This window comes from Calypte anna, chromosome 4, assembly GCF_003957555.1.
Source record: "Calypte anna isolate BGI_N300 chromosome 4, bCalAnn1_v1.p, whole genome shotgun sequence".
Lineage (NCBI taxonomy): Eukaryota > Metazoa > Chordata > Aves > Apodiformes > Trochilidae > Calypte > Calypte anna.
Window position 1 is genome coordinate 10696294 of NC_044247.1, and position 23847 is coordinate 10720140.

Below are 23847 nucleotides of genomic sequence, written 5' to 3' on the forward strand. Positions count from 1 at the left end.
TTCAGAATTTCTTGCTTGGAAAGGATGGAAAATCTCATCCACCAAAACCTTTTAGTAGCAATTGATGAATCTTTCCTCACAATGCTCAAGCAGCTCAAAAAGTGCTCAAGATGTGTGGGCTGGCTTGAAGATGTCCCAGATTTCAGTGACTACAGAAAAGTGTTAACAAAGGAGGGAAATTAGAGGCTTAAAAAGAAGCATTTAATTCCAGGAATTGTGAGTGAAGACACTAACTTTCATAAAACCTGAGAAATAAACTCCATCCAAACAATCTCTTTGGGTGTTTGTCTATGTGAGGAATGAAGTTTTATCCCAACTTGCTGGATTTCAGGTCTGAATGCTGAGAAATGTGTTCTGCTCGTGGTGGTGATTTTCCTTGATGAGCTCAGCAGCAAAGAATTTTTCCCATTTCAAAGTATAAACCTGACCACTGTCATTCCAGCTGCACTGTGCAGTCTGTTTAAATACTGACATATCTTAACACCTAAGCAGGATTTTAAAATATACTACCTATAGTACTGCACTTTGCATTCCAGTAATTTCAAAGATTGGGAAATTCCAAATAATTGTGCCATGGAGAACTTGTCCATTACTTCCTAAGGTATTAGTTGGATCAGTACCTAGATCCAGAAAGAAGAAATGAGTGGTGTGGAGGGAAGGGCTGTGGGATGGAGTTGAGTACACATGCAAGAACAACAAGAAAATTCTTGCAAACTGACTTTCAAATGCCATCTGATGTTTGTGAAAGAATAAAATCATCTTATTGCTTGAGTTAATAATCAGATTTTGCTTTCTCTAAGGCATAAGTAATCTTCAACAGAGCTTTCTGGCTTTTCTCCCAGTTAATCTTAACCCCATTATAGGGAATTTCTCCACTGTATCTTAGTTTGCCTTAGGAATCTCTTGGATAACTTCTCCCGATCATTCAGTGCAAATCACAGCTCTCCAAGAGCAGAACGCAGACTGGGGACTGAGAATTTCAGAACAGATGAGAGATTTTGAAGACAAGCTTTGATCACCAGGAGGAAGTCTCAACTTTTACTTTCATCTACTCATATTAACTTTCAGAAATGAAAATCAAAACCATCTCAGGTCATTACTATTTGTGTTATTTTCGAGCAATGTGTCTTCCTAGTAATGTTTGTAATTTTCAGCTGTTTGTGTGAGCAGCAATTTAGAAGAGAAATAACTTGTTTTTTATTTACTAGGGACTTCCTGAAATATGCTCAGTGGACAACTGTCATTTCTCTTTTGAGTTGCAATGTGGTGGCATTTGGAATCCTTTTGGAAAGCTATTTTAAAATCATATAGGTCTTTTTATTTTGAAAGCACAAACCATCTTTTAGGTTAGAAACAAAAGGTTTGTTTAAATTTCTTCCTAAGTGTAGGAAGTTCAATCCATTTAACTTATGTCCACCTATCACTGCTTGCATATATTGTTATGAACTGGTTTCTAAATGGCTTCTGTCATTTACCCCACTGCTTGCTTCACTGCATAATATTTCTCCCACATTATATGAGGGATAGCATTAAAAATAGTGAAAGATCCAGCTTCTAGAGAACTGATGTGAAAAGCTACACGTATTTTCTCTGTTTATGCTTCTGCTATCCAGTTGTCCTGTAACTGCAACGTTCACATAGTAAATACATTTAAATTTAGTTGTTTTGCATGAGCACTGCAACTCCAACGTGTTGTTTTCTATTTCCTGTATATTTTTTACTACCTCAGGTGCTTAGGCAGAGGGTGAAGTGCATGTTTAGTATTCAAGCCAAACATATACAGCATGATCCTGCTCCTCTGATATCACTGGAGTTTTGCTTTAACTTTGCAGGAAATCTAAGCTACAACACCTGCAAAGGAGAATAAAAAAAAAATAAATGCAGATTTTGTTTCTTCAGCTGCTGCATTGGGCTTTGGGTTTAAACTGCAAGGTTTTAGTAGCAGAGGGGCTGCAGGGGTGGGCTCTCCAAGAGGCTGCTCCAAACCAGACCTGCTGCTGGCCAGAGGGGAGCCCAGCAGGGAGGCTGGTGGTGCCCCTGGGACTTATTCAAGAAAGGGTAAAAATGCTGCACAGCAGCTGTGAGAGGAGTGAGACAGAAACATCAACATCAGTAAAGAAGAAAAAGGGAAGGAAGTGCTCCAGGCACTGGAGCAGTTATTCTGCAGCCTGTGGAGAAGGTCATGCTGAGGGAAGCTGACCTCCAGCAGCCCCTGGAGGATGATGCCTCGAGCAGGTGGGGATTCCAGAAGGAATCAGCAGCAGATGGAGAGCACACACAGGAGCAAACTCCTGGCAGAACCTGCAGTCCATGGAGAGAAGCCCAAACAGGAGGTTTTCTAGCAGAAACTGGGGCCCCTTGAGGATCTCATGCTGAAACAGTCAGTTCCTAAAGGGCTGCACCCCATGGAAAAACCCCACTGGAGCAGTTAGTCAAGAGCTGGACCCCGTGGTTGGGACCCCATGGTGGAGCAGGGGAACAGTGTGAGGAAGGAGTAGCAGAGAGAAGGTGTCATGCCTGACTGCACACCCCATCCCTTATCTCCCTGGGCTACTGAGAGGGGAAGGAGGTAGAAAAGCTGGGAAAGAAGGAAAGAAATTGAGCCTCGGAAGAACAGGGAAAGCAAGGGAAAGGTGGTTTTGTTTTTTCTTTGCTTTTTATTATGCAACTGTAGTTTTATCAGCAAGAAAATAACTGAGTTTTCCCCAAGTCAAGTCTGTTTTACCCCTAATGGTCCCTGGTAGGTGATCTCCCTGTCTTTATCTCAACTCAGGAGCTTTTCCATGATATTTTCTGCCCCTGTGCTTCTGAGAAGGGGAAATGAGTGCATCCTGGGCATGTGGTGGCCAGCCACCACCAGCCCACCACATCTGCTGTGTGGAGACTGAGCTAAACAAGGAGGATGGATCCCTTCCCCCTGCTCTGGCTTTGTAAGTCATTAAATATCTTCCTGGATACTAGGATGGACCTCATGGTAATGACTTTTATTTCCTGTATCAGACTGAACCATAAGAATTTTACAGTTCTTGGTGTATGAGAGACAGCTAGGGCTCTCTTGTGTAAAAATTCTCAATGAATCTCTGTTTAAGTGAAATGATGTCAGCTGTATTCACAGCTCCTTCATTCTGCTTTCCAGACTATTTCAGACTATTTCCAGAAATACTCTTGAATAGTCAAGAAAATTGTCAATGGGTGTTTGAAATTCATGTTCAATACCACTCAGAGCAACCTCCCCCCCAGGCATACAAGTGATTCCTCCAGAATCTCATTCTCAAAAATGATTCCCATCCAGGCAAGGAAGTGAAATACACTACATGTGACTTGGGTCTCTCCCCAGTCCAATCAATACAGATTGGTTTTCAAATAATGCATTAAATAACTTCACCCACTTCTAATGTAAGACTAAAGGTTAGAAATTATTGCCAGACATTATGTAACTCTGAATAATTTACTCAGCTCTAGCTGTCAGTCTATTACAGAATGTCATTGACTCCTTAGGAATTTTTTTCCACTGAATTCCCAGCCTTGGAGCATCAGAGCTTCTTTGAATTTTGTGACTCAGTCGTGTGTCACTTAAATTCACAGTGAAGATGAAAACCTGCAGCATGTGCCATATTCAGTGCAGATGTTTTTCTTCCACCATGAATACTTCAAATTCTATTAAAATCGGTTTAAAGTTGCAGCATTAGTGAACAACCAACATTGTTCTACTCCTGTCTTCACCTCTGTGCCATACCTGCTTGCTTATAGCCATTCCTGTGAGAGGCAGGCACAGTATGTTACACACACAGTATCTAAATGGCATGTACAGAATGCCCATAGGGCCAGGTTGGGATCTATTTGCTAGATGTACAGTGTACATTTTAAGGCACACTATAGGGATTGAGTTTACACTTTGATAACTCTGTCCTTTTATTTGCAAAGATGGTCACTACTTGGAAATGTTGCAAAAAATAAACGTTCATCTCAAAGAGTGGCCAATGCATTTATGTTTTAATTTTTATATTTCTCTCGAGAAAAAATGTGTGAAAATGTGAACTTTAGGGCATTTTAAAAGCAAACGACAACTACGGTGTTGCATTTTATATACATAGATATGTCCTTATAGATATCTAAGTATATAAAATGGTTGCAGGAGCTCATACTATAAGTTTAGTTTGAGTACAGTACTTTAAATATACTGGGATTTAGTTTCAGTTACACTTCTGCACTGCTTCTTTCTAATGCAGAGCTTGATACGGACATTGGTTGATAATAGCAAACAAAAAAAATTCATAAAGAATATTATTGTCTTATCATGCAATGTAGTAGGCATCCTGTGGCACTATTCTCTTACCCGACTTATTTACAGTACTGCTGAGTACACGATCAATAAATATTACAGTGTTTGTCTTAGTTGATTTTTCCTGGCACCCAGCAATGACTCAGGAGGTGAGTGCTGTCAGACGTGGGTCTCAATGAATGAGTGTGTGTGTGTCAGCATGGGTGCTGAGCTTGCAAGTTCAGAGGCTCCGTTTTGTGATTTCACAGCAGCACTGTACTCACAAATGTCCAGGAAAAACTCATAGTTCTTTAGTTTCCAGTCTTTAAACTTCTTGGATGTTAAGTTGGGATCATCCAGAAGGCTGTTGATCACTGTGAGGTCCCCTTCCTTTGCCTGTCAAATTCCAGAAAGAGACAGTAGATGTCAAAATGAAATTTATGCCACGTTTTGCATTTATACATTTTATTTCTTCTTCCATTATAATGCAAAGTGCTAGGGAAACAACTGCGGACACTTGAATCTTTTACCTATGTTTAGAACAGCTTAGCTCTTTGACATCTCAGTCCTTGGAACTTTCTATGACATCCCCATAAAAAGTGTAGGTTTTTTTAATTATTATTATTTCCCTGAAGCTGGAACATGTTTGCTTTCAAGTATTGTTAGTTTCTTTGGAACAGCCTTCTAAAGCTGCAAAGAAAGCATCGTCCATGGAAAAGATGAAGAGATTATACTTGAATAATTTATTTTGCTTACACACAAAATTAATGCTAAAGCCTTACTTTTAAAGTGCTCTTGAGAACTCTGATGTGGTGAAGTTTTTCATTGATAATTGGGTCATTACATCTCTTTACAAAAGATTTGCGGAACTCCTGCTTGGTGGAAGGACGCAGCTCCCCAAAAGCTGACAAACTGGCTTCTTCCAGAGATTTGTACAGCTCTTGCAGACCATCTACATTTTCTTCAATTTCCTTTGTGTTTTCTGAAAGAAAAGAGACAGAGAAACCTAACAACAAATCAAATCATTCAGATGAAGTCTCTAAAACCAGCACTACTGAAAAGTCATGAATAAAGGAACCCTGTAATGCAGTCTTCCAGTTTTTCTGCTGGCTAAGCGAGAATGTTTTGATCAACCCCAAAGCTCCATTCCGACCACCACATCCAAGCACTTCAAGTCCTAACTCCAGTGTAGTGCCTGATGAATTTGCCACCATACAACAGCCACAAAAACCTTGCTGAGAGGAAGGGCAAGATTGGCAGCAGGGATCAGAACTTCTCCAAAATCTTACCTTCTGCACAGAAGCTATTGTGCCTCCTAACGGGAACTTGCTCTTCTAGCATCTCATCCATTCCTTCTATGGCCTTTAGGTGTCCCTTACCCCTGACATCTCTGTTTCTGGGAAGACTTTGACTACGTTGCTTCTGTGGCCTGCCATGAGAGCTGTGTCCACGGGGACATTCCACCAAAGGGAAGGGCCCATCCTGCTCGGAATGCTGGCGGCGTTGCACCGGGAGGGTCGCTTGTCTCCGGTGCTCTGGGGACATTCCTGCCCGGCCACTCATGTAGTCTGCCTCAGGAGGAACAGTCTGAAGGAAATGGAGTCCTGAACTGGTTAATGGAGTCTCTATCAGATCCTGCCACGAGCGCCTTTCTCTGTAGGGAGGTCTGCAGCCTGAGGAGTGGGTGCTCCCTGCTGCCTCTGGGCGGGAATCCTCGGCAGAAGACTGGGAATACGTGGACTCGCTGGAAAAGTGGCGACCGTGCTGGGTTTCAGGGAATGGACTTGAGGAGTTCACCTGGAAAGACACAAAAGCATCCGACTGTCAGACAGCGTTGTGAACAGGCACAAGAGAGTGACTGCAGTGCAGAACATTATGTGACACACACTGAGAGAATGGACGGATGTGTGCATGTCGATATGTCGCGACATGGACCCCTGGAAACAGAACAAAGCTGGCAGTGAGATCTTGTATGAAAGTGCCATGTTTTAACCCCTCCCTATTCTTCTTTTGCACATTCTCTGCCCACGAGCAGCTCCTGCTGGAAAGAACAGTGGCACAGGTTTCCTGAAATCCTGTCCAGTTCACACTCAGTCCAGCAGTGTGCTCTAAAGACATGGAAGTCCCCAAAAGAAACCACAATTGGATTTAATTTCTTTTTCTTTTTTCCTTTTTTATTTTTTTTCCTTCTTCTTTTTCCCTGATAAAAGTATCCAGCCAAACAGAAAAAAATTAACCTTCAGCACCCAGGAAGATTTTTGAATTTGGGGGGACTGCTGAACTTCTTAAATTATATTTATTAATTCTGCTGGGTCTGTGTATAATTTTAGTTCAAAAACAAAGAGAAAGGCAAAAAAGTGGAAAAATAGAAAGGGAGGGGCTTAACCTGTATCCCAGTTGATCAAACAGCATCACATGGGTGAAAACCAGTCTGAACTTCACCCATGTGATGCTGTTGTCTCAGTCACTCTTTCTTTGGTTCTGGCTGTGTGAGGATCGTGTCATTCACGCTGAAGAAAAATCTGAAAGAAAAATAGAGAACAGTCCTATCTGTGCTTAGAAACATAGAATGGTAGCACAGCCTGTCTAGGTTCTGTAAAATAGAAATTGTCTTATTTGCCACTAGAGCTTCTTCCTGAACAAAATGTTTTTTTTATTTATTTTGTATTCCCTCAGGTATCAACACCTGTCTGTACACAATATATTAGAATTTTTACCAGCTACGTAACATCCTGACACTAGGAGACAATCCTGCCACTACTGTGGTCTTGTATACACCTTCTTAAAAAAAGTGTTAGTAATAAAACCCAATTACAGAATGAATGGGATCTCATCTTTATCACTGGCAACCAGTATCCAACATTCATCCTTGGAAACCAGTCTCAGTTAACACAGATACTCCTGCTCACTATATTCTTTTCATATTCTGCAGTAAAATCAACATTAGAATATTCTCTCCTATTATTAGATATAGAATCCCAAATCCTACAAAAAACCCCACTGTATTTACAGTCTGGTGACAGACCTTCACCCCTGCTCATGAGGAACGACAGAAGTTTCATTCCTACAGTGAGCTCTGTGTTCTGCCTTTCTGAAAATTAAATTAAATACCCCAAAACAAGGAAAATGCTAATCAAGGCACAGAGATATTTCGTGGTGACCTACTTGCAAATGCAATATCTATAACTCACTGAGGGTGTTCGATGATAGGAGTCACACAGTGTTGAGGACCCTTCCTGCTTCAGGGTTAAGGAGCCATCGATGTCATCCTGGTCACTTTCACTCCAGTAATCTGCTAACAAAGCATTCCAGGTTTCACTCATGGGCTTTTCCACAAGAAAGCAGATCCTACATTTTCACACTGTCGTTAGCACCCAAAGGGAAACATTTCAGAGTCTCTGAGGTGCCTTAGAGTTTCTGAGGAACAGACTTGTGAAAGTGTCTGGTTCCTAAGGGACACAGATCCATGGGAGAACCTTTTGGGCTGGCCTTCCAGAGAGCAGCTTAGACATCTGACTACTACTGCACATAAAAACCAGCTCCCAGGCACTGACTTTGGATGAGAAACTTTGTTCTAGATGCCAAAGTAGAGCTGAGCCTTAACATTGAATTTAGTTGTGTTAGAATAACAGGCTTCACCAGAGGGGATGGGGAAAAAGGCAAAGCTTGCACATGGGCTCAGGAGATGCAAAAAGACTTCCAAAGCACACACTGGCCTCTGTTTGTGATGCCTTCCCTTGGTTTAGGGTGATGAGCATACCTGACAGCTGGGATCCAGGCCATCAGACCTCACCCTGAACCTCACCTTCTCTTCGACTTTTGTTTTAAGTGTTCCTTAAAATTATAACTTGGGATTTTCTCCAGTGGTAGCACCAATATAAATTCTTCAAGGACACAAATTCTTATGAAAATTGTTATTTTTAAATATGTGGAACAGATGTTAACAAAGAAGTGTGTAATTACACCTCTAACTTTGCTTAAATAATGAGCAGATCTGTATTCTCTGCTCTCCTAATTATAATCTCTGAAGCATTTACCTTCATCTGGATGAATGTCCTTGTCATCAGGTGTGTAACCAATTGCTGCCAGACCCAAACGATTCATCCATCTAATGCAACAATAAAAAAAAAAAAAAAAAAAAAAAAAAAAAAAAAAAAAAATCAAAAGAGGTACTTAAAAGGAAGATCTAGTGTAAATGTGAGGACATATTCATTCTAAACGTTTGTAAAAGTCAGAGACAATGTGTAGTCCCAAAATAACACACTGTGGAGGCTTTTAAAATCAAGATACAGCTGTGTGGAGTGGTTAACAATTTTAAGGGAAGGATGTTCCACTTCATGTCCAGTGTTTCATATTATAGTTTATATTGGGGGAAATACCTGTAGAGTTTTCTTTATATAAGGTGACTGGATGTTTATACAAAATATAAATGGAAGAGAGGAAAAACTGAAATCACCAGAGAGAGAAAAGTCACTTCTTAATGTTCAACAAATGGAAAACCAAGAATCATCTGATCTTCATCATCAAAGGAAAAAAATCCCTATTAATAGGCACCTGCCATGATTTAGATGCCTTCTTAGGTCTCCTCTTACTCAGTGACTCTAGTATTTACTAAGTCATTAATTCCCTAGTATACTGCATGTGTTTTCTGGAAGCAGCTATTTTTTTTTACTCTTTTTTAAAGTTGCAACATATAATCTGCAAAGAATTATGCTCCTGGTTAATGAATCTTATGAAAAAAACATCTTTCAAAGACTTTGAGAAAGACGTAAGGAAGCAATACATTCAAAATTAGAAGGACAAGTTTTTTGCAGATTAAACCAAGAAAACTATTCAGTGTAATTCTTTCTCGCTCATACTAGAAGAGAAAAAAGGACGTGGATATATTCTTGGTCAAGAGCATGTGGAAGGTGGTACACACAGCAAGGAGGCAGAAAATGAAGGGAGAGTGAACTCTCTAAAAATAGCACAGGGTTCAGCAAGTATTGATCTGCTCTGAGCAACACACTGTGGATGCTGAGAGCAATGATCTGAATCTGGAATATTGAATATAACACTGACTCACCACGGGGCCTTCAGCAAAGCATTCTGCATAGCTTAGGACTTTCAAAAGCATCCAAGGGGGACAGCAGCATTTGCTTCTTACTCTCAGGGAATTGTTAGAGGTTTTAATTTACTTGTAAAACCATGAAAAGATCAAGAGGTGTACAATAAAACTGCTTTGCCTTCCAGTATTAAAACAGAAGTAAGCAAATTGGAAATCAAAACAGAAATGAAGATTTGTTTCCACAACTGTCAGCTGCTGGGCTGAGCCTGCTTACAGCCATCATGTCAGCCTGTCAATAACTCAGCTTTATCAGGAAGGAAATTAAATTCAAATGGATTTACAGGTCTAGTGAAATGCTTAATTTCCACAGTGCTCACCAGCATAGTTCCATTCAATAAATAGCATGCTGATGGCTTGACATTTGGTTCTCTAAGAGGCATATTCTTTATTGCAGTTCTTGAAATAACATCATCGCCTGGCTCATTATTAAGCATTTGTATTCACTGGGTTTTCAATAGTTGTCCCTGAATTTCTAAACTCATTAGCATTGGAGCAAAATAGATTTAGTCATACTTTACCAGATGCCTTTGGCAATTAAGCAGAATGCCTCAACAGCTTCAGCTAAGGTTCTGCTTAAGCACCAGTGAGAAATTAGGACTCATTACCATTTTCAAAATTAAAACAAACTCAGCTGTTTTGGTGGTCAATGCATAAGAATTCCATTGTCTTAAATGCCTGACTCGATGGATCTTGTTGCTCATTGTTAATTTGAGGACTTCAAACCTCAGAAGGAAATACAGATAACAGCCAAAGTGTAACTATTCACCCTCAAGAGAACACAGGTATTCTTAACATACACAGAGCATCAACTTTACTCAATGTCCACACCTGGAATTAGCAGAAGGAAATCTTCCTTCTTTATGACTGCTCATATTTTTCTCAAGAAGCTCCCCAGCCATGGTTACACCCACTTTCTTACCTCATCTACCACAATTTAGAGTCAGCTCTTTGTCAAGACAACAAAAAGGGCTATCTGATGACATTCAGAGGTTTATAATGGTAAAAATCTCTTCTGTAGAAAGAAAAATAATCTCAATTTTAGATTTTGTGTTTTCAAAAAAAAGCATGAATGAATGTTTTTGAGGTTAATCAGGAGTTATTGAAGTGCTGAGATTATGAATCCTTCTCTTACAGTTAACATTTTTCTTCCAAAGAAATTGGAACTCGGTTCAAAAGGAACACTGTGTAAACTCGATGAATTTACTTGATGAGCACACCAATTTTTTTTTAAAAGAAAACAGGCAGTCAAGGTTATAAAAAGTTCTCTGTGGCAAGCTTGGAAACTCAGCCATTTGGTGCTGAACTCTGGACTGAATGGCTGGTGGGCAAATGTCAGGTTTGAGGAAGGCAAGGGGAGTATGTGTCAGGCTGGGAGTCCCAAAGGGAGAGATGAGGGCACAGTTAATTGGAGGTCATGCAGCACAAGACTACACCTGACAAGTCACTGCAGTGGAAAAACCTCAGGAGGTCTTTTATCTAATTTGGTTTATATGGCTGCTTCCCCTGGCAGCTCTTTGAATCTCAGGTGATTGGAAAAAGACATAAAATCCTCAGGCAGGTGCACGCAGAGCAATCTTACATGGACATCTCTATATATCTTGGCCTCCTGAGGCAGAGAGTTGGACTCCTCTTCCTCCCTCAAACCTGTGGTTTTTCTTTGACAATTTCAACAGCTTTCATTTGATAATGAAACAACTAAACCAGTGTGGCCACTCAACACCCCACAGGGTCTGCATTACAGATAGAAATTCCCTGTGATACACATGAAGCCATGCTGAATAGACCAAGGATTTTTGGCTACAACATTTTATCTTCACTGTTGTACAGCATCCCCAGAAGGTTTACTACATCTTGCAGAGGTACACTGGGACAACTTACAAGGGACCAAGAAGTTTGTTTATTCATTATTTTTTCTTGCCTGTACCTTAGTGTGCCAAAAGCAGGGGAAGTTAAAACTCAAGTAAAGCCATCTAAACACATAAGTAAGTTTTGTATTTGTCTCCGTGGTTTAAATTCTAAATAAATCAGAATTGGCTTTAATTACTTCTGTTGATTACAAACAGGCACTGCTACTGCTTCAGGATAAAATAGAGCTGTGTAGTAGGAAGTTCAGTTAAATTTACTGAGATAATTCTGGTTAGTACCAGGGGATTACAGCCCAGGGCCTCTTCTGGGAGTCTGATTCTCCCCCCAGGCATGGAAAGTGAGGATTGGAAAGGCACTGAGGGCAGTGGGGAGCTGTGACAATAATCAAAACTTGATGCTGACTTGAGTCATGCTTGAGATGCCCTGACTTGTCAGGAGGCAGGGCCATGTTCTACTCATCATGCCATAAAAACACTGGAGAAATGTTCAAGTGGACCAAACATCAGGGGAAAGGATTTCTCATAGCCCTCCTGACCTAACAGACTGTATTAAAACCCAGAAGGTGCCATTACTCACTGTACAAACACACCAAGTTCTGCTGACTGCTCCATTCCCTCCTGCTGAGCATGAGCAGGAGCCAGCCCCAGGTCAGGCTGAGGTTCTGGGACTGAAGGTGACAATAATTTTCATCACACTTCACCCACAGGGCTGTCCTATTCCTTTCTACCATGCAGAGTAGGACAGCATAAGAAAAAAACCCAGCCACAGAACAACTGAGATAATCTCCTTGATAACAAATTTGAAAGAACTCTTATGTTTAGGGTAGGAAAAGAAACATTAAAAGTAACATTTAAAAAAAAATTTCAAGAAAAATCAGAATGGAAGTGAAAGTTAAGTTTGACTTAATCAAGTTAGCTTTAAGCCCATTAAAATATAGAGATTTCTTTGAACTGTTTACTTCATATGTAGAATTTATTCAATGAAATTTATATTTGATTTCTGATTAAAATATTTGTATTATATATATATATTTTTACAGCAGGAGAATAAGTGGCTGCCAGAATTCACTGTAAAATCTGTTTCAGTACAGAATTATATTTTGAAATTGATTTTTTACTTGTTATGCTGGCTTCTTCCTAACCAATCTTTCTTACTGGACACCTAAAAAAAAAAATCAATGTTTCCAATTTTTGTTCCTAAAGCACATTATATTCACTGTTTTCTAAGATTGTACAGGTAATATATTCATTTAACAGAATAAAGGTTCCTGTAATAGGTATGGCTGAAATGATGCCTTAATTTTTCTGAGCACAAAAGAAGCCCAGAAAAGTAACTGATGTCTCACATTGAAATATAAATCTGAGCAGAGCCTTCTCACTGAGCTCATCTCTCCCAATATATCATCTCTCAGCAGCCTGCAGTTCTGCTGGTTTATTTTTCACAGTTGCTGGAATTTGTTAAGCAAAATCATTCATGGGGTAAACTGTAAGTACTCTCTGATTTGATAATTTGACATGACTGTGTTGATCTTGTTTCATGCGTTGTCTTCTTAGATTTGTCTGCTTGCAAAAAAGCCCCAGACAGCTCAGGAGCTGACAACTGAACCATGGCAACTGGTGCTCCCTTTGCACGTGCTTCTACTTCATGCATTTAATGGGAATTTAGTTTAATTTTATTTTTTAATGTTGATTAATCCACAAAACACACAACCATACCTCTTTAGTCAGAAGTCTGGTTTGGTGTTTGGTTAGATTTTTATTTCCCAGTTGACCACCAGAGAAAAAAATGGTCACTGCTTGTCTAGCAAATAAATGATCTTTCTGGTAACAAGTGAAAAGCATCTTAGTGCATAAATACAATGAGGTACTGCAGAGAATATACACACAATAACTTGATGAGAGACTTTAGTATTTATCTCTAATAAAACCAATAATAAATCCTAAGGAGATCTATCAAAACCATACAAAAAATTAACTCAGGAGGAGTTTTCTCTGCTTGTGAAATGATGCAATTCCTCGTTCACCATCTTAAAGAAATCAGATCAAATAGGCCAAGCCAGATGTGAAATGCCTGACAGATTTAATGATGTGAACTTCTTATTTATATTACTGAAAACTTTTAGACTTGGCAGCTTGGCCTCTCCTGTGCAACATCCCAATATGTGACTGGTGCCCGTGCATTGCTCACTGAGAGGTACAGCCCTGCAAGCACAAAATCTGCTGTATTAAATGCAGATGAACTGTTTGACCCCCAGAACTGTAGCAATTCAGAATGGTATTATTTACAGCAGAATTTGATTAAGTTAATTTTGGGATTTAAACTAGTACAGAGAGCCAATACAAATCCTTACTCCTGTGCATCAGGGATAAATTCAGTCCTGAAAGCTAATTTGAGTTGCACATTGGATAACTGCAATTGTGCACTGGAAGCTGCTTGAAACTCCAGTGCAATGCTATGAAGCAGTGGTTCTCAGCCTGCATTAAGGAGGAAATGGTTGTTAAAAATAAAAGGGAGAGCTTTTGAAGCCTTACAACTCGTTACTGGTACCTCCTGGAGTAGTATTTTTCCCAGACAGGGCATTGTGGCTCTACTATTGTTCTACTCACTCCCATATCCATCATGGTTTCATCCAGTCCCTGGGGCCTGCAGCTAATTCTGATCAGGAAATTGTTTTACTTGTGCTGCTTGTATGTGAGAACAATAAATTAGAAGGCTGAAGTGGCCTCAGGCACAGACTATTTTTTCCTGGATTTGAAACAAGTTTATTGGAACAGAAAGGAAAAAAAAGGGGGGAACCCTGCTGTTTATTTACAACACCACTGGGAAGCTCCACTTCAGGTACTTCTATTTGAAAAGTACTTCCCATATTCTGTAGAATTCTCTCCTTGCTTTTCAGCAGGCAAGGGGCTGGGGAGTATCAGTTTTTTAATAACTTATTTGGCTCTGTTTCTTCAAGAACTGTGAAATTAGGACAGACAGAGCTCACATGGTTACTCCCCTGCTCATTTCTCCAGGAGCTCCTGCTTAACAGGGGCCATATCCAATAGGGGCATATATCTGAATTTTTTAGTTGCCAAGAGCCTTCCCTAGGTGCTGGCTTATTTGTAAGTGAAGTTTGGGAGAAAATGAAAACTGCAAAAGATGCCATCTGAGTTGGCCAAGATGTGTCAAGGAGAGTAAGGTGCCCAAAATTTAAGGAAGGCAGATGAATGACTTCAGCTATAAACAGGAGCCTTTAGGAAAAGCTCTGAGTCATTTGCTTTGTTATATTCTATACATAAAAATACAGAAGATACACAGCCTGAAATTTGCTTATAATCAGAGATTTAGTTCAGAATACTTCAATATTCAAACAGTTTCATTTAAAAAGAAATATTATGCTAGAATCTTTCAGGTCTTTACTTAGAAAATATTGGGAGTGACCCCTAAAAAAAAAAATAAATCAATCATCAGTCTGTTTCAGTGGGTAGCAGATGTTTGTTATGGTTTTTTGAATGAATGCAAAGGATTTATGTGAGTTACTAAAACTGCAATGTTAACCCAGCTATTCAAATAAAATAGGAGCAAATTATTCAGCCTAAAATAGGAACTTTTAGAAATGGAATACTTGGAGCCCATGAGGAGATTGTGAATACATTGCATTGCATACTTCAATCACATGGAAGTTTTAAATAAAGTAGATATTGTAAAACAACTGAATATTAAATTGAGTGCTAATTTCCTTAGGAGAATTAAAGCCATAACCAGGTTATGCATGGCATGGCAATAGATGAAGCAGTTCTGGGAAATGAGACCTTTAACAAGCCTGGAATACCCCGTGAAGTGAAAGATGAGCTCATCAATTGCATTATTAATTCATTTCTAAGAACACAACCATGCTCATGTAAGACCTGACAAAACAGCATGAACATTAATTTTGCAAACCAAAGTCTGTCTGCACCATGCAACACAGCAGGAAAGATTCAGCTACAACAGGGTAACTCTATCTGCTCCACACAAATCAATTACTACCCATTGGTACACAACTCTTCCAGTAGCAACACAGTGGTAAAGGCAGACTAAAATATTCTGGAGTGGAAAAAAAAATTAGTGAATCTGAAGTAAGAAAGTGTACAAGCAGCTGTTAAAATCTGATGGTAAATACTGTTGAAAAAAGGGTGTATGTTCTCCACAGACTGAAAAAAAAGGGATGCTGTGTTCCTCTCCCTATTAGAACTCCTTTATTTTTCACTGTGAAAGATTTACCCTTCTGTCAGCACAGAAAATCCAGTTAAATTTTATGGTGACAGCAGGAGTGTGAGATACCACGCAGAATATTTGCCCTATTTCCTCAGATTACATGGTTAGCAATTTGCTGGGAAGCCAGAGATTTGCAAAATGAGTATTTTAACTGCATTTTCTATCTGTGATTCTTGCTTACTCATTTCAAATTTCACACAAGGGTGTCTGTGAGCAGGAATTCCAGGGAGCATGTCAAGGCTGCAGGGAATGCCCAGGGATTGTAGTAAATCCATCATTTGGGTTGGGGAATGAAAGACAATTGCTCTACAGGAACAGAATTTCTGAAGGAAAAAAACGCTGCAAAAATATTTCCTGGGGAAGCTCAGCCTTTGCCATCTCTTGTGGGAAGCAGACCCAAAAAGTCAGGAAAAAGGGCATTGTAAATTCCAAACTAACATGGCAGTGTGATGTGAAACCCCTCTTGGTACCTTTCCATGGAGAGCTATGACTCTCCATGAGGGCTGTAAAACTGTCAGGAAGACAATGCCATTGGCTCCCTAGTGTAGAAAAATCAATGAATATTGCAAGAGCAGTTTATTGAATGTATGTGAAGGCTTCCTGGTTCTCCTCAAGTCGGAACATTTTATGGTAGAATAGAAAGCTGTGATCCATGGCACTCCAACAAATCATAGCTAGCCAAGTAGCTAAAGTCAAGGGAGAAACCATGCATAGTTAAAAAGAGCAGAAGATCCTCACGTCAGTTTTGGACAAAAAAAAAAAAAAATTCTCAGCTGCATTAAATAAGAGAACACTGTAACACTATTAATATTGGAAAAATTTTCTGGGCAAATTCATCTAAAACCGTCATCCAGCCTGAGCAAGGTACTCCTGAGAACTGAAAGTCATCATCAGGGGATGATGAACTGGTCTGAACTCTTTCAGTACAGCCACTCTTGTACATCAGTACAGTATTTGGTGAGGAGCCACGCAAGCCACAGAATATAGATGTTTAATTTAATAATTATTTTTAGACATTAGTATTCCAAAGGGAAAAAAAAAAATATATATCCAGTTGTGTCTAAGTCTGCAAACAGACAGAACTAAGCAGCTCTCAAAGTTTCAGCAGTTTATCCCATGAAAAATTTAAGACTTCAGAGTATGAGATCACTGTCCCATGTGCCCTTGCTTTTTCCCTCAGATGAGAATAAGCAAATTACTGAAGTAACAGGAGGAGGTAGAACATTTGGCTCTGCCTTTGAGGACCAAGTGTACCTCCCCACCTCCACCTAACCTCTGCCTTCATCACTGTGTCACAAAAAAGAAGCACAGAGTATTCAGAAGAGATCTCAGGAGGTTGGCTCTTCCCACACCTCACCCACAGCAGCTCCTTCTTCTGCTCCAACAACTTTCATGTTGGATCAGGTGTCCAGGCCCTTGTCCAGTTCTGAATGCCCTCCCAGCACCTCTCCAAGGACATTTAAACCCATAGAGCAATGCCACGAGCTGCACTTCCCTTGCTTCTGTTCCTTGCTGGGACAGTGATGCAATTAATAAAATTAATCAATAAAATTAATAATTACTGGAGGGGGTGCTGTTTTGAGGGGTTGGGATTTTTGTTACTTTTTTGCGTTGTTTTGGGCTGTTTGTGGGGTTTTTTGGTGCTTTTTTAAAATTTGGGCAAGAAAAATAAAGTCAATTTTCTAGTTGAATCCCATTCCTGTTAAAAAAATATTCAGATTGCTTTTCTCTGGCTTTAGGTGATGCCACATTACCATGGCTTATCAGCAGAGCTAACCCAAAGCTACTTTATGTGGGTGGACACTTAAGCAGGAGCTTGGCTATGTATGCATTGTTTTTATGTACCAGAAGATTTTATTGTCCATTAATGTTTGCCCTTGATCAACACAAAATTAGAAACATGATAAACTTCATGCACATTAACAAGCAAGAACTCTAATGAGCATAGATGATACCAGCACAACTCATTTCCCTCACATTCCTTTTGTAGAACTGAGGCATGGAACATGACAACGTTTCAGCAGACACTGAATGGGCCAAAAGAGCTCACAGACTCCCATGAAATATTATTTTCAATTATTGGACTAGCATGGTAAATAATATATAACTTACCTATTCATTTCTTCAAGGCAGTCTGTTGCAAAGTAGAAGCTCTTGATTTTGGGGTGGCATGCTTTGAAGGCACTATTAAAAAAAGCACAAAAAATCAAAGATAACTTTTGTTCCCAACAGTTTGGCTACAAAGATGGAAGACTGACCTGCTCTACAGTTTCTCAGCATTTTGCAGGTTTTGTAGGCATTGCTGGGTAACTTTATAGACAGATCCTGCTGATCTGATTACATCTACATTTGCAGTCTAACTGGTACTTGGTAAAAAATTTCAAAAGCTTTTGAATGGTTTGGAACTGTAAATCCTTTCAAATAACCACTGATGTTATACATCAAAAAGCTTCTTGGGTAAATTTGAAGGCCAAGTATATTTATAGTGAGTATATTTAAGTACAGATTGGTTATATTCCAAAGATTGATCTAAAGGAATAAAGGTTTTGTCCCATCACCTTTTCTCATATATTTGAGGTTTATCTGTGGTTTGTGTCTTACTGAAAGAAATATAGAGGACTGACAAGTTATGTGTTGTAACTGACTCATATCTGTATTGGAACTTTGAGTCTAAAGATATATGTGAATTAATGTTATTGTACATTAATAAATGAGGAAGAAGAAGAATACAGAGATTCATAACCAGCCAGAAATTGCATTCAGCTGGGGATGGCATTAACAGCCACATCACAGTCAGTTTCTCTTTTCTTAGCCATGGGATCTCTAGAATAAGCTTAAATACATAAATAACATTTCCTAAAATTTCATACAATATTTTTCTGGCCCTAATTATAATCTTTGTTTAATTTGAGCTTAACAGAAGCACGCAGGACAATCTAGGGAATATAATTGCCAGATTTGCTTTGTTTGGAAGTAGGTAATAAAGATCCTTAAGCAGTCTTAAGTCTAAGTAGTCACCTCTAATTCCAGGAATCATTCTGTCAAGTTACTGTGAAACCAGCCAGATCCCAGGTGCTTTGCTTCTTAATCTACTCATCTTTGCTGTATTTTTTCTGCAGTCAAACTGAGTTAATTAATTCCTAATCCTTCTTCACCTGCCACCTAGCAAATAACAGTTGCCAATATTTAGATTTAAAACTCATATTTATTGTTACATTATGTTCATGGTCAATTTTTTTGTATTTCTCCTTCTTACATTGCAGTCTGTTCTCCTCGATGGCTTTTGATTCAAATCATTTCTGTTTCTTTTCCCCTCTCTGGTGATTTAAATTTCTGGAAAGGTTAATTTATAGAATGAAGTTCTTTGGAAAGTGCAAGTAAAATTAGACATCACTAGAATAGTTCCAAAAGCATATCCCAACCCAGAATAACTTAGAAGTCTCTACTGTTGAACTTGTGCAATGAGTACAGTTTGAGTAGCTCAGCATTTCTGGCTGCAGTGACCTCAGGTATGGAAAAGCAGCTTGAGAGAAGATGGCTGTGGGAGTGACAGTGCTCTGGGCATTCCTAATATTTCTTCTCCTTCCTCCCATCCCAATTCCTTCACAGCCACTGGGCCAGGGCAGCTCAGGTCTGTGTTTCTGATTCTCATTCCGGGCTGCGTGGATCCAGCCCCCCCCCTGCATTGTCCTCTCTTCAGGCTCCAGGCATGAGGTAATAATCAAGCTCAAAATCTTACAGCATGGTTGATTAAAGTTCACATAAAAATGCTTTTTACTTATGCTTTTATATGGAACAATCCCTAAGCTCTCCCTCAGCTGAGCAGTTATTTGAAAGCAGCTAAGAACAATAATCATATTTATGACTTTCTGTGTGTGTGTGTGAATATGATTAAAAGGAGGAATTGCTGTCAAGGAAACCACAAACTCAGATAATTAAATACTATTATTTTGATTAGTTGGCAAATGTTACAAAAACCTTACACTATCATTCATAACACTTATGTTAAAACACTGACATTTATATGGTAATTTCCAGATGTAAGAATTAGATTAGGAATCATTACCCATGGCATTCTGGAAAACCTGTGATGTAAAATTTCTGCTGTTAATAGGTTAAATGCAAATGAATGTTTTAATAATTGCTCTGATTTATTGCAGTGTTCAGAGGCAAACATGAAAGCTGAAGAAGCTTCACTTGGGCACACTGATTTTCCAGTGTGTGTTATTGACAGCAATGCTCACAGGAAAAGGTCTTGCTAAGGAAAGTCCTGCAGCAGAACAGGACAGCAGCAGAGCTGTATTTCTGGGCACTTTTCCTTTCACATCAGGAGTACATTAAGGACAAGTTTATCTTTGCACAGAGGGTCTTCATAAAACTCCTTAATTCCATAAAAAAACCCCAAAACAGAGAGGCTTTTAATTCTTGTTTAGGCATCTGGACAGGGATAGTGACAACTGCAGATCCTCATCTCCCCTTGCTACTTGTTTTTTGTAAATAAAAATACCAAATACATGGAAAATCCCGACTGGGGAGGAAACTTTGATGCCCACTAGGTGGCATCCACTTGTTAATTATACCTATTGCATGATAAGGTTTTAATGTAAGAGGTTTTGATCATCATATAAAATATAGTTTTAAGTATACACTGATTAAATTATTTATTTATTTTACCCGATTATAATATGATTTTTTTCCAAATAATCTTATCTTTTTTATCTCCAGCTTCTTAATGTGGAATTTTTACTCCCCTCATGCCTGCTGACAGGAACTTCAGCTCTAACAGAACAGATGATACTCATCTGTGAAGAAGAAATGTGGAGTCGCATTTGATGTGTGCTTATTGTTAATTACTGTGCAATTAAATAAAAACCACAGTACCTCCTCACAGAAGTTCCTTCCAGAACTTCATTTTAATACTCTGAAGAAAGAAGTCATTGCTAAACAAATACTCCTGCATTGCTTGGCTGTCTGAGCTTGGTGTCCTCTTACCAGGGATGGATTTTTTGCTGCATGTCAGTACACTTTGCAGTTGGTCTGAACTCCTGTGGAACATCCCCACCATCCAGCATTCCAGCTGCCCAACTGAGATTTAAGCATCAGTTTGCACTGGAGAGGATTACGTGGTGGATCTAAAGATTCTAATCCTCCTGATTAATCCTGTTAGAATATCACATGATGGAGTTCCTGCTTGTAAATAGGATTATTTTCCTAGACAGGAAATTTACATACATTAAAGCATTAAAATGCCAATTTTGGGGTTTCAAAGTCAGCCCTTTAAAAACTTTAAATATGTCACAGTTAGTGTGTGCTGCTAAGCCACGGCAAACAAACTTCATAACTACATGAATGTTCCTTGATATCTTTTTGCTGATAATTTACTGAAAAGGTGAGCACTGACAGCTGCACTAATGCATTGTACTGTTCTATATTTACATACTCTGAAAAATAACTTCTATTGTTATGAAATGGAGATCCCACTTCTGTGGAAATTTTAGATTTAAATGCTTTGCAGTTCTTTTCTGGGCTGCAAAACACAACAATGAAATCCATCTTCACCTACCTTAATTGTCACAAAGATTGTTATTAGAGAAGCATTTAGATACACCAGCATTAAGAACTGCAGGAAAGTCTCAAGGGAAATAATTCTACATGTCTAGAGAAATATAAACAATGCTGAAGAACAATTTTTACCTTTCCATTGGTTTGAACAGCCCAAAGCTGGATGCCACAACCAAGATGTGTGTAATGAGTACCAAGTGAAAGGGAACCATAAATTGCCCCCTGGAATTTATGGATGTAGCTGGATGGTTCCAGCAGGATGGGAGCCTTCTCTCCTGGGGCTCAAGTTTGGTTTGGTGTCTACAAAAACCTTCAACTCCATTCCAGAAGTAATAAAAATTACTGAAACTGTAGCAACATTTAAGACCTAACTTTGTTTCTACCTATACAATACCAGTGACATTTTGTATAGAATTCTGGCTCTGAAGTCAGAATCTGAAGTGCCAGCTGCATGGCACACACTTCCATAAGTTTGAGGCCTAAAATTTACATTGGTTTTGCAACGAAAATTTTCACTAGGTGGAGAGTTTTGAAAGTTAAGGAAAACATTAGTTAATGACAAATCATGTATGTAGTTCCATTAATCTTTAGTCTTGTGGATCACCTTCAGGATGGGGCACTATGGTTATCAGTATCTTTGAAAATACCATGAAATTCATGTCAGGCCACACCACACAAACCTAACTAACTGAAATTTCTAGTACAGGATGGTTGTTATTCAACATGAAGCTGCAGATGTTGCCTAAAAGCAGTGGAAAGTTTTTCAGTGTCACTGCAAGAAACCTTCTCTCACAGGGACAAGGTCATTCCACATCTGAATATAGCCTGGAGAGCTAAACCAGCCTGAGATAATGCCATCATTTGTATAATAATCAGGGTACCTTCATTAAGTGCATTAGTGAAGCAAATCAAACCTTTCAGAATAATGCATTCAATTACTATATATTCTTGGAAAAATTTCTTAAGGCTATTTTATTCAACATATAGTAGGGACATCAGTGAGAGTAGAACAGGATTCTCCAGCTGACAGGACAGTTCAAAAGCCTGGCCTATTATTCCAGCAAGATTTCAAATTCTTATGCTCAATAAGGTTTGAGCATTTCACATTGATGGCTCTGATAGTAGCAGAAATTTGAGGGGAAATCCAAGCTGAGTCCCCAAATGGTCTTAGCTTTGCATTTGAGAGAGCTGAAAGAAAACCAATGCTGTGATTTTAGCTGGACTTCTTTATGCACTAAAATATTAGGCACACTTTTCTGCCAATTGCAACTTAAAATTAACCTACTAAAAAGAATGAGGAATTAAGTTTCTTTCCCTTGTTCTTATTAACTGTCAAGCTAACTGCTGGTCTAGCTTTGCATTAAGGTTAAAATGAACTCAATGACAGAGAAGTAAGAACACAGACAGATTTATATTTTCATGTCTCAAGGCTTGCAATGAATTTTAGTTTCCATTCCAGCAGCTACAAAACCTCCCTATTAAATGTGGGCTTCTGGGGGCTGTGGATCAGAGCAACCCAAGCAGAACCCTCTGCTCACAGGTGTCAGGTACACTGAAACCTAAGTGGGTGTAACTCTGAATTTACTTTCTCTGTGGTTTTCAGTGCAGCAGATAAAACAGTGGCAAATGTAAGGTGACATTTTTATGATGGGGAAATACACAGATGATAGTCCACGAAGGAAGAAATCAAAGGGAAATTCAGCAACCAAAGGGAATAGTATTAACATCTTCATTATGTTTTTACCCGTGGACCTACCTCTTCTTGAAAGGATTCAATGCCTGAAGGTACTCAGTTTTCAGTAGTGTGCATAGTTTTAGTTAATCAGATTTTTTCTTGTGCATATACCCTAAAGAAATTGTTCTCCAAGAAGTGTTCTGAGGAAATGTGTTCTAATGCTTAGAGAAAAACTCTTAAAGGTACTTCTAGCTGTGAACAATGACCTGTTTGATCTTGGCTAATTCACTGAAATTAGTTAAGTGTTTTATATTCTAACAAAAGGGTATTATTTTTCCTGTATTCTTGTTCAATGTCATTATAATATCCTCAGAGGGATTTACAGTGCTCAGTTTGTGTTTAATTCCTACAGTGATACCCTCAGCTACCAGCAGCAGAAGAAGTATAAATTGCACTTTCTTCTATTTCTCAGACAGACAGTAACCCCAGACACCCACAATCAGTTGAAGAGGTTTAATTTTCTGCTGAGCACTCTCTATTGTAATTCACAGCATCAGTAATTTCATTGTGTGTGTGTTCATACTTGTAGGTCTTCTATTCCTGGGACCAAACTGATGTTTAGTCATTGGAAAAGCAGAACCAGAATGCAGGATACTTAGTAATAAGTAGGAAACCTTTAGTAAGAGAGTATCTGTAATATTATTCTATGTAGCTCCTCATGGCAGCAAGTTTTAAAAATCCAGCTGCAGTGTACAGAAGACAGATGCAAATAATTCAGGAGATTCCAGCAAAGTGCTGGTCTGAAAGCTTTAGAATTGTTCTGTAAAAGCTGCTGCCTGGCAGTGATGCATCCCAAGCCCAGCACTGCCCAAGGGGTTGGGATCAAGCTGGGGAGATGCTTTTTGCTGGGAGCAGAACCTTGTAGTTGCAATTTGCAGATCAACAGTAACACAAGGATGATTTTGGATATGGAACAGAACATTTTTAGCAGCTGAGAATAACACAACAAAGAAGCTTTTCTCCTTTGTGGAGGATTGTATTCACCATCCTTACTCTGATATTTTTATGGTATTTCCTAGGGGAATTGTTTCTTGCACATTTGATTCTTATCAAGATGACCACACTGGGCCTCTCTTG

General features: G+C 39.1%; 1 protein-coding gene across 1 annotated transcript in view; it reads right to left on the reverse strand.

The window, feature by feature from the left end:
• Positions 1 to 4441: 4441 nt before the first annotated feature.
• LOC103528412 (connector enhancer of kinase suppressor of ras 2) overlaps positions 4442 to 23847 on the reverse strand; it is a 155775-nt gene continuing 136369 nt past the window's right edge. Inside the window, exons 20-25 of the mRNA XM_030449060.1 lie at positions 17586 to 17657; positions 8299 to 8369; positions 7453 to 7556; positions 5551 to 6058; positions 5044 to 5243; positions 4442 to 4657 (exon numbers count right to left, since the gene is read on the reverse strand). Of these exons, the coding sequence (XP_030304920.1) occupies positions 4442 to 4657; positions 5044 to 5243; positions 5551 to 6058; positions 7453 to 7556; positions 8299 to 8369; positions 17586 to 17657 (1171 nt within the window). The remainder of the gene's footprint in view (positions 4658 to 5043; positions 5244 to 5550; positions 6059 to 7452; positions 7557 to 8298; positions 8370 to 17585; positions 17658 to 23847) is intronic.